The sequence below is a fragment of the Malus domestica genome, chromosome 13, assembly GCF_042453785.1.
Source record: "Malus domestica chromosome 13, GDT2T_hap1".
Classification (NCBI taxonomy): domain Eukaryota; kingdom Viridiplantae; phylum Streptophyta; class Magnoliopsida; order Rosales; family Rosaceae; genus Malus; species Malus domestica.
The window spans coordinates 11,576,753-11,588,348 of record NC_091673.1 but is presented as its reverse complement, the minus strand read 5'-3'; the positions used below and the strand labels follow the sequence as shown (position 1 = coordinate 11,588,348).

The following is an 11,596-nucleotide window of genomic DNA, read 5'->3' as shown; positions in this document are numbered from 1 at the left end:
TGAGCCATTCTATACTACAAACACTTGTTCTCTTGCAAGAATTTTCTATGGTTTAACCCTTTGTTTTACAAGTGGTAAAATCACTATCAAGAAATTGGCGCCGTTGCCGGGGACTGTGCCAACAGTTCCCGAGTTTTTGTGTTTATTTTTCTTATACTTATGTTTATGTCTTATTTTTATTAATCATTAAAAAAAAATTAATTTAAAAAAAAAAAAATTATTTAAAGAATCCTTCTTGATTAACTTTGGTACCGTAATAATGTTGTATATTTGCGTTAGAAATCTGTTTATGTATCCCTTTCACAAATTTCTGTTTTAAACCACATATTATTAAAAAAAAAAAAATTATTATATTAAAGTTAAAAAAAAAAAAATTATTTAAAATTAAAAAAAAAAAAAACAGCTATTAATTTAGTGAGTTTTGATCTTTTATTAAGTGTAGTGGATGTGTGGTGTGAGATTTTTGTTTTCGTTTAATTAACTAGTGGTTGCCAATTTGCATAATTTGTGTTTTTAATTCATCTAGGTTTACTTACTTTCTTTTTCTTTTTGTTTTTGTTGTTTAGTTAGTTTCTGTTAAGTTTTATTTTATTTTACTTTTATTTTTTATTGTGGCTTAATATTTCTATTGTTTGTTCAGGTGTAGTATATGGTGATTGGAACAAGGTCCAAGAATCAAGTGCTTATTCCTTATGACCCTGAACCAGAGAGAAGTGCAAGGAAGTTAGCTAGAGAAAAATATTTAGCACAAGATTCCAACCTTGGTGATACTTTTCTTAAGGATTTGTTCCGTGATCCTGAGAGCGGCACATCTATTTTCCAACCTTTGATACCAGTTGCACACATGGCCCTAGCCTTACCTGCAGCAGGTCAACCTTTAAGGAATTCATTGGCGGCGAGAATCAATGCAGTGCCGAGGTGCATTATATATCCAGATGTGGAAGATGGGACATCCTTTGAAATCAAACCTCACATCCTCAACATATTGCCCTCCTTTCATGGGTTGCCAAACAGTGATCCCAACATGCATTTGGTTGATTTTATTGAGGCATGTGACAACACCATAATCAGAGGTTTCTCTTCTGAAGCTATCAAGTTACGTTTGTTCCCGTTCTCTTTGAAGGACAAAGCCAAGGCATGGCTGCATTCTCTGCCTGCCAATAGCATTACAACATGGATAGAATTGCAAGACAAATTTCTCAATAAGTTTTTTCCTTCTTCCAAGACGCTTGCACTCAAGAAAGAGATATTGGCTTTCGCTCAAAAGCCGAACGAGTCTTTCCATGAAGCTTGGGAACGGTATAATGAGATGTACACAAAATGTCCTCATGCTGGGTTTGATTCTAACCTTCAAATGAACATATTTTATGATGGTCTCAATGCCACCACCAAGAGTCACGTGAATGCATCTGCTGGAGGGTCATTAATGTCAAAATCAGCAAGGGAAGCATTTGAGTTGTTTGATATGATGGCTTCTGAATCCCAACAATGGACAGAAGAACAAACACAAAAGAGGGGAGTTTTTGAGATTTCTCACAGTTATCCTAATGTTTCAGCTCAAATTGCTAAAATGGAAAATAATTTTAATGCCAAATTTGCTGCCTTAATGCAGGTATCTTCCATGCCCAATGCCCAAGAAGCGTGCATCATTTGTAGTGCAACAACTCATGACATCACTCAATGCCCCAACAAGGATAGCTATCCTGAGCTTGTGCAAGAGCATGTGAATATGGTGAATAATTTCACTAGACCCAGAAGTGACCCTTATTCCAATACATATAATCCTGGGTGGAAGAACCATCCCAATCTCAGTTGGGGTGGCAACCAACAGCCACGTCAATACCAACAGTCTTACCAATCAACTAGTGAGACTAAGAAACCATCTCTTGAAGACCAAATGTCACAGCTAGCTCAACATATGTCCGCTCTCTCTACTAGCACCAACAGTTTTGTCCAATCCACACAAACTAGCATTCAGAATCTCACGGCATCAGTGGGGAATTTGGAGACTCAAGTTGGACAACTTGCTACCATGTTCAATGAAAGAGAGAAAGGAAAGTTTCCAAGCCAATCTGAGCAAAATCCAAGAGGGATGGAGCATTGCAAAGTAATACGGACATTGAAAAGTGGCAAGAGCTATGACAACAGAGAAGTGGAGCACCATGAAGCCGAAGTGGAAGAAGAAGAGCTTACTGAAAGTGCACCATTAGCTGCAAAGTCTCGGTCAGAGGCTATTTCTGAAGCAAGTATTCCAGATCCTAGTGCAAGTGACAATGTGCAATCTCGACGCAACTCTGATGCAAACAAGGAAAAAGGCCTTGGTATTTTATTTGCACCTTCTGACAAGCCACCATACAAGCCACCTTTGCCATTTCCACAAAGGCAGCAACAATGTTCCAAGGATCAACAATGCATTGAATTCATGAAGACGTTGGCTAAGGTTCAAATTAATTTGCCTCTATTAGATGCTATTAAACAGATCCCATCATATGCCAAATTTCTGAAGGAGCTATGTTCTAAAAAGAAAAAGTTCTTGGAATACGAGAAGGTGATTTTATCTGAGCAATGCAGTGCTGTCATCTTACATAAGCTACCACCCAAGAAGAAAGATCCGGGGAGTTTCACTATCTCTTGTACTATTGGTAGTCTTGATTTTCATAAAGTATTGATTGATTTAGGAGCAAGTGTTAACCTTATGCCTTATTCTGTTTTTCAAAAATTAGGTGAAGGAGAACTCAAGCCCACATCTGTGAGTCTTCAATTGGCAGATAGGTCCGTGACCTATCCTTTGGGTATTTTGGAAGATGTGATTATTAAGGTGGATAAATTCTATCTCCCAGCTGATTTCTTTGTACTTGACATGGAGGAAGACAAGGAAGTGCCTCTCATTTTAGGCCGACCATTCATGGCCACCGCCCGGACACTTATTGATATGGAAGCAGGTACTTTAACCTTAAGAGTGCAAGGAGAGTCAGTTGTATTCAAACTTTTTGAAGCTGTCAAGCGTCCTTTCGAACCTGAAGAGTGTTTTCGTGTTGATGTTTTGGATGGGATTGTGCATGCAAACTTTGCCTCACGATCATCTAATGATGATCTGTTAACTTGCCTCACCAACCATGATGCTACTTTATCTATGGAAGAAAATGTGGTGGACGTCATCGCTGCATTGGATAGTGCACCAATTCATAATCCAAAGTGGCGACATGTTTATGAAAGCCTTGGAGAACCTAAGCAGCCCCTTCTTCCTTCAAGTGAGCAAGCTCCGAAGTTAGAGCTCAAGCTACTGCCGAGCCACCTCAAGTATGCTCATCTCGGGGTGAATGAGACCTTACTTGTTATTATTGCTGCTAATCTTAATGACACGGAGGAAGACAAATTACTAAGAGTTCTTCGCAAGTATCAAGATGCTCTGGGGTGGACACTTGCTGACATAAAAGGCATTAGTCCAGCTTTGTGCATGCATAGGATTTTTATGGAGGCTGGGACTAAACCAACTGTTGAAGCTCAAAGACGTCTAAATCCGATCATGAAGGAAGTCGTAAGAGTTGAGGTGATGAAGTTACTCGATGCAGGTATCATTTATCCAATCTCGGATAGCAAATGGGTGAGCCCGACTCAGGTGGTTCCAAAGAAAACTGGTATTACTGTGGTGAAGAATGATAACAACGAGCTTGTGCCTACAAGGATGACCACCGGATGGCGAATGTGTGTTGACTATAGAAAGCCCAATAACAGCACTAGAAAGGATCATTTTCCGCTGCCATTCATTGATCAGATGCTCGAGAGACTAGCTGGTCATTCTTTCTATTGTTTCTTAGATGGGTATTCAGGGTACAACCAAATTCCAATTGCCCCTGAGGATCAAGAGAAGACAACATTTACATGCGCTTTTGGTACATTTGCATACAAACGAATGCCATTTGGATTGTGCAATGCCCCTGCCACTTTCCAACGATGCATGATGAGTATTTTTTCTGGAATGGTTGAAAATATTGTTGAGGTTTTTATGGATGACTTTTCTGTTTTTGGTAATTCTTTTGATATATGTTTGGATAACTTGTCTTTGGTTTTGGAAAGATGCAGGGAGACTAATCTTGTGTTAAATTGGGAGAAATGCCATTTTATGGTTAAGCATGGCATTGTGCTAGGACATCTAATTTCAAGCAAAGGAATAGAGGTCGACAAGGCAAAGATTGAGGTGATCGTCAAATTACCACCACCAACTTCTGTGAAGAATGTGAGATCTTTCTTGGGACATGCTGGTTTTTATCGAAGATTCATCAAGGATTTTTCCAAAATTAGTCGTCCTCTTTGTAATTTACTTGCTAAAGATGCTTGTTTTGATTTTAATGCAGATTGTCATGATGCTTTCAACAAATTGAAGGATCTTCTCACATCAGCCCCAATTATAACAGCTCCAGATTGGACCCTTCCTTTTGAGCTCATGTGCGATGCTTCCGATTACGCTGTGGGTGCTGTTCTTGGTCAGCGACGTGACAAGCTCCCCCATGTTATATATTATGCCAGCCGCACTTTGAATGATGCTCAGCTGAATTATGCCACTACAGAAAAAGAATTACTTGCAGTGGTATTTGCTCTTGAAAAGTTTCGATCGTACTTAGTTGGTGCTAAAGTCATTGTGTATTCTGATCATTCTGCTCTCAAATACTTATTGTCTAAAAAACAGGCCAAACCACGATTGCTTTGATGAGTCCTTCTCTTGCAAGAGTTTGATTTGGAGATCCTAGATAAAAAGGGACGTGAAAATGTTGTGGCGGATCATCTCTCAAGATTAGTAAATGCAAGCACTGATGAGGCAGATTCATTGCCCCTGCAAGAGAGCTTTCCAGACGAGCAACTTCTAGCAGTTACTCATCAAGTACCATGGTATGCTGACATCGCAAATTATTTGGCTTCTGGAGAAATACCATCAGAGTTCAGTTACCAACAAAGGAAGAAATTTCTCTCCACTGTAAAACACTACTTTTGGGATGAGCCATACCTTTTCAAGCATTGCCAAGATCAAATCATTCGTCGGTGTGTCCCCTTAGAAGAACAAGAAAGCATTTTGAAGTTTGCTCACCACTATGCATGTGGTGGTCATTTTGGACCAAGAAGGACAGCGGCCAAGATCTTACAGAGTGGTTTCTTTTGGCCATCGTTATTCAAAGATGCATACCTATGCTGCCAGGCTTGTGATAAGTGTCAACGAGTTGGAAATCTTTCTCAAAGAAATGAGATGCCCCAACAAAGTATTTTGGTGATTGAATTATTTGATGTTTGGGGTATAGACTTCATGGGACCTTTCCCTTCTTCACATGGCAATCTCTACATCTTGGTGGCGGTTGATTATGTTTCTAAGTGGGTGGAGGCAATAGCTTCTCCAACATGCAAAAGTTCTGTGGTGTTAGGTTTCTTGCAGAATACTATTTTTCCCCGATTTGGAGTACCTCGTGCTATCATCAGTGACGAAGGTACGCATTTCTTAAACCGCACCATGGCTACCCTTTGTGCCAAGTATCATATTCACCATCGCATAGCCACTCCATACCATCCACAGACATCTGGACAAGTTGAAGTATCTAATCGGGAGCTCAAGAGGATTCTTGAGAAAACTGTTAGTTCATCTCGAAAGGATTGGAGTTTAAAGCTTACAGATGCTTTGTGGGCATATAGGACAGCTTATAAGACACCAATTGGGATGTCTCCTTTTCGTTTGGTGTATGGGAAAGCTTGCCATCTACCTATGGAACTTGAGCACAAGGCATATTGGGCCATTAAGCATCTCAATTTTGACTACCAAGCAGCGGGAGAGAAGCGGAAGTTGCAGTTGAATGAACTTGAAGAAATAAGGAATGATGCTTATGAGAATGCAAGGATTTACAAGGATAAGACCAAGAAATTTCATGATGCTCACATCCTTCGTAAAGAGTTTCAACCGGGCCAGAAGGTTTTACTTTTTAATTCAAGATTGAAACTATTCCCAGGAAAGCTCAAATCACGTTGGAATGGTCCATATCTTGTTGTACAGGTTCATCTTCATAGGGCTGTGGATATCCAAAACATGCAAACTGGTTTTGTCTTCAAAGTTAATGGACATCGCTTGAAGTTATACAAGGAGTCTCCATATGATCTTGCTAAGGATTCCATCACTTTGAAGGAACCTGTTATTTGAATCAAGCTGCCAACAGAATGTCTAGCTCTAGACAGTAACTAAAGCGCTTCTTGGGAGGCAACCCAAGCTTTCTATCTTTCATTTTTATTTTGAATAATTTTAAATGTTCTTGTTCTGTTTTTCTCTTGTTTTTTTGGTTTTTGTGTTTAAGTCCTACTTGTGTTCCTTTATGCAGGTAATGATTTTGCAATCTCTACCACAACTTCTTGCAACATTTTTTTTTTCTTTTTCATTCATAAAAAAAAAAGGGAAAGGAACATTGAGCAGATAAATAAAAAAAATAAGCTTCGAATGAGGAGCTTTCACATAGGCTGCGAAGGAGGAGCTTCAGTAGTCGGCAGGGCCTCAGCAGTCGGCGGGGCCACAGAAGGAGGAGGTATCGGAGGTTGATCAGTTGGAGCTTCACTACGCGGTGCCGCCCCAGAAGACGAAGGCAGATGCTGTTGGAATAAACCCACAAACCTCCGATGATCAAGTAAAATCTGACCATCAGGTTCATGTATCTGGTCAATTTTCCTCTTCATGGTTGTGGCATAGTTGTGTGCAAGCTTGTGCAATTGTTTATTTTCATGCTTGAGTCCTCTAATCTCCTCTTTGAGACTCATTACTTCAGCCGCCAACGACTCAACTTGACGGGTTCGAGCAAAGAGGCGTTGGGCCATGTTAGACACAGAACCCGCACACTGCACGCTAAGTGCCAGAGACTCCTTCACAGCCAACTCATCAGATCGTCTAGAGAGCAGTCTGTTATCTCTAGGAGTGACAAGGTTCCGGGCCACCACCGCAGCTGTCATATCATTTTTCATCACCGAATCCCCCACGGTAAGGGGACCGGTAGGGGATATGAAGGATGGGCGCCATATGTTATCTGGTGAAGGCGGAGCTGCCTCTTCACCAAGATTCAAGTCAAAACGACGGTCGGAAGGGCCAGACATTTTTCAGAGGTGTTAAAGAAAGAAGAGGTCGAACAAGTCAAGATCGTAGAAATGCAAAGAGGGAGTTTTTGAAGGCAGAAATTCAAGTGTGCTTTGAACGTCCTGCATACCTCTATAAAAATCAGCACGCGATGGGATTTCGGTGATCGAAGAGGCAATTCCAAATTTCGAAGAGGCCAACTAAAAAAATCAAAAGAATCGCTAGCTTTCTCAAAAGCTGAGCTTGCTCAGAAACCACGGGTCATCCTTTGTTCCAGATTTGTCCGTACTCGTCACATGCAACCTCTGCACTCGACGGAGCTCAGATTTCGAAGAGGCAAGCTCGGAAATCGGAGAGGAATCTGCTTTTCCAGACGTGTCAGCATCTCTCACACTACTGCTCTCCTCGCTTACACAAATTGGTGTGTTCTTTCCTTTTCTTTTTGTGTCTTTATTTCATTTTATATTTCTTTCCTTCCATTTTTATGTCTTATTGTTAAAAAATTCCTTTCATTATCATTGGGGACAATGCTATAATTAAGTTTGGGGGTGGAAATATATTTCGTTAGTTTATTTATTAAATTTTAAAAATAAAAAAAAAAAAAAAAGTTTTTGCATTTTTATTGTTGTTTGTAGCTACTTCTCAATTCAATGATGAGATTTGATTTAATTTCCTTCTTACTTTCAAGAAGTCTAAGTTCTTTTCGTTGTCTTTGTGTTAACTGTGATTTCCAGAAATCAACTTGAAAAATAAATGTGCCTAGTCTTGTCAATGTGAAACTTGAGCATGATTTAGCGTTTCATATGTGAATCATGTGAGATTATGTAAACCTTGTGAGTTTTTGAGCCTATACATGATTGAACCATTATGCATCAATCTCATTCCTTCTTGTGCGTATGATCTCACTGTACATGTATCTCTAGAACTTGCTTTATACTACTCGATTCATTACTCAATTCATGTAATAACTTGGAAGTGATATAGGCCATCTTTGGATCGTTTGAGCCTTTCATGCCTACCTTATATGCTATGTTTATCCGTAGTAGCCCATTGAGCCTTTAACTAAACCATTTCTTTGTTAGCCACATCTCTTTACCTTGCTCCAATATTGGAGTTGAGCCCATACACAAAAATTGATTCCTTATTGTTTTGAGAAAGTATTACATGGGTTGTGCTTTTGGGAGTTCATTTATGTAGAAAGATGGATGGAGCATGTGTATTATAATGACATGTGAATTTGATGGGTGATGTAGCTTTTGCAGATTTGTTTCTCTCATTGAAAAAAACAAAAATGAAAAAAAAAAAAAAAAAAAAAAAGAAAAAAGAAAAAAGAGAGAAAAAAAAAAAAATGAAATATATGAAAATTGGAGAGTGTTGATTTGTTGAAAATGTGTCGGTAGAGTATAAATTTCATTTTAAAGTTAAATTTGGGGAGTAACAGGTGCTCGAGGTTTTATTATTTTGCTTTCAATTTTAGGTGGTGTGATATTGAGGTGTTGGAAAACTACCAAAGTGTACTTTCTCAAAATTTTTGATTTCCATATCCTCTCTTTCATTAGCCTATCACCTTTAGCCCCATTACAACCGTAATAAAGTCCTATTGATCCAAGGTATTACTTAAATATTGATGAGCGAGTTAGGTGGACAAGTAAGCATATGGCGGCATGTACAATGAGATCACTTGAGTGAAACACATTAACCAAAACTTATGAGTGAATGAGCGTATGTCTTGTGAGAAACTCACATGTTTGCATATGATGATTTAAAGGAGCTTGGAATTGCATTGACATGGCTAGCTCACACATGGCTTTTCAACGTTTTTGTTTGAAGGAAATTTGGTTAACTATTGGACGATGTTTTGAGCTCTTGATTAGTTCTTGATTGTCTGTATCATGATTAGCACTTATCTCTGAAATCGAATTTGAGAAGTTGGCTACTAAGTTGTTGAATCTAGTCTTAGTTGAGTGGTTTTGTTTTGCTAGAGGACTAACAAAAATGTAAGTTTGGGGGTATTTGATCACGCATATATTTCATGCATTTATATCATCAATTTCTAAAGTCTTTGTGATGTTTTCGTGTTAAAATTGTGGCATTTTACCTTATCTTGTGTTAATGTGCAGTTAAATTTATTTTAGGATCACTTTCAAGTAAAATAGAGAAAAGGAATTAATAAAAACAAATAAGAGAAATGGAAGTGGAGCTTGTCTCCACGGGGTGATGTTTTGAAAGGATGATTGCCTTATTGTTTAAAGCAAAAGCTTGCAGACAATGAAGAGTGAAAGGAAAAGAATAAAAGAATATCAAAGGCAGCAGAAAGTGGGTTGATGGAAGACACGGCATAAAGGATAGACAGTGAGGATGGCACAAGGATGGATAGAATAATAAAAGAGAGAAGTGGGAGAGCACGGAAGAAAAAGATAAAAGAAAAGAATTGAAAGTGGAAGGCAACAAGCGTGGAGAGAGGAAGAGGGACTGAGATAAATGAATAAGGAGAGACACGGGCAGAGGGGAATAAGTGGAGTGCGCAAACAGAGAGCAGGGCAGACCAGGAGAAAACGTGACTGGCAGGGAAAAGAGAGGGAGAGCAGTGGTGAGACGGAAGAGAGAGAGGCACGTACTGCGCAGTGCAGGGGAGAAAAAGAAAAGCAGAGAAGGAACCAAGAACCAAAAACGGGTGTTTTTCTTTCTTGTTATTTTTTATGGATAATTTCTTATGTATGAACATAATTATGTGTAACTAATTTATTATGCTAGAGTGAGGCCATGAGCCGCAACATGAATACGTAGTTTTAATTTTCAATTGCTTAAGTGTTGTTATATGCTTGCTTTGATATTTTCAATCACTAAATTAAACTATCTATGTATCTTGATGCTTGAACACCATTAGGATGCTTAGAAAAGTTATCGGATGCAATTTTGAACGAATGTCACGTTAAAATTGGTTGTGCTTCTTATGATTGAGAATTATACTCTCCTAAGGTAAATATCATGCTCTTAGGGATTATATGGTTTAACAAAAGGATTTTCACCAAGATTAATGAATCACTCATGTTTATATTTAATCCAAATGTCATGGATAAGTTGCATGTAGTGGTATGCGTTTTAGCTTGAATGTCACAAGTAAAATATACACAAGGAAAATCCAACCTTCAAAGCATGTGTGTTTTCAATTATTTAAGCAATTGGAATAGCTACGTAGAAGTGTTGTTGGTAAAGGTTGAACTCTAGCATATTGTCAATTTATTTTTCTTCAATCATTTATTTTATCTTGAATTTCCTTATTTGCTTGTTTTGTTTAAGTTGAATCATTATTCCTATAAATCAATTCCTATTTTAGATATTTGTTTAATTCACACCCAGTAATATTTAGTTTCGTCAAATTAGTGTAATTCTTAGAGTTAAATAAGTTAAATACACAAAAACTCGTAAATTGTTTATATCAGTCCCTGAGGAGATCGACCTTGCTTGAGCCATTCTATACTACAAACACTTGTTCTCTTGCAAGAATTTTCTATGGTTTAACCCTTTGTTTTACAAGTGGTAAAATCGCTATCACAGATCGAACATCATCAATTTGTGCATTCAGCATGTTGGTATATATATAGCCCATGGGGTCACGCACGCTGGTCGAGGTTGAGTTCCCTAGTAATGCGTACTGTAGATTGACCATGTCGGGGTTGTCCCGGTAGGCGAAATTGCATGAGCGTGATGTGGAGGACCTGGGTTTGCACGGGCCCCACACCGACCAAGCCTCTCAGCGAGAATTAGGCCTTCAAGATGCTCGACACCATTTACAAATCGGTTAAGGGCAAGCTGAAGGATGAAGAGCCGGTGTCGAAGTCGCAGCTCGGCATTGTTTGCGGCATTTTTGATTGGTCAGTGAATGAACAGAGAATGGGTAAAGGATGGATACCTCAGATTCCACCACAAAAGCACATGGGTAAAGGATAGGTACCTCAGATTCCACCACAAAAGCACATGGGTAAAGGATGGGTACCTCAATATCAAAACCCTAACTAAAAGATGCTCTCGAACGTGATAGCTGGAGCCATTCAGAAAGGCATCAACTTCTGAAAAAGATAAAGACCCTCGTCATGAAGGGGTGCACGTTCCCACTATTCACAGACGACACCATGATGTTAAAGAAAGCAAAAGCAAAAGGAGAAAAAAAAGGAAGTGGGAAATTATGCTCTAACATGTGAACATCCACAAACAAAAAAGAGTGTCGACCACCAAAGAAGATGCCTACCAACAATGAAACTTTCATCATAAAAGGGAATGCATGTTCCCTGCCTATTCTCTAAGAAAGCTACGGGAAGACCCAGGAGGAAGATAAGAGTTCCTTACTTTAAATGATGTAATTTATTTTTTGTATCTTTCAGAGATATCTGTATAACCCCATCAGAGGGTAAAAAAAAAAGAAAAAAAAAAGGGCAAAGCCCAAAATAAATGGGCTGGAATGTTGTGTGGAGGGCGAAGGCCCATAAACCCAAAATAGCACCAACC

General features: G+C 38.9%; 2 protein-coding genes and 1 non-coding gene across 3 annotated transcripts; 2 read left to right on the top strand and 1 right to left on the bottom strand.

Moving 5' to 3' along the window:
- Window positions 1-410: 410 nt before the first annotated feature.
- Window positions 411-4,831, top strand: LOC139187696 (uncharacterized). The gene has a single exon (XM_070811180.1). It carries the CDS (start codon window positions 650-652, stop codon window positions 4,706-4,708), a length of 4,059 nt encoding a protein of 1,352 aa, XP_070667281.1. The 5' UTR covers window positions 411-649; the 3' UTR covers window positions 4,709-4,831.
- Window positions 1,232-1,338, bottom strand: LOC114820794 (small nucleolar RNA R71). Its single transcript, XR_003768272.1, has one exon. It is a non-coding gene; the product is annotated as a small nucleolar RNA R71 (small nucleolar RNA).
- Window positions 4,832-5,239: 408 nt separating the features above from the next.
- On the top strand, window positions 5,240-6,175 carry LOC114820727 (uncharacterized). Its single transcript, XM_070811265.1, has one exon. The coding sequence runs from the start codon at window positions 5,240-5,242 to the stop codon at window positions 6,173-6,175; it is 936 nt and encodes a 311-aa protein (XP_070667366.1).
- Window positions 6,176-11,596: the final 5,421 nt, after the last annotated feature.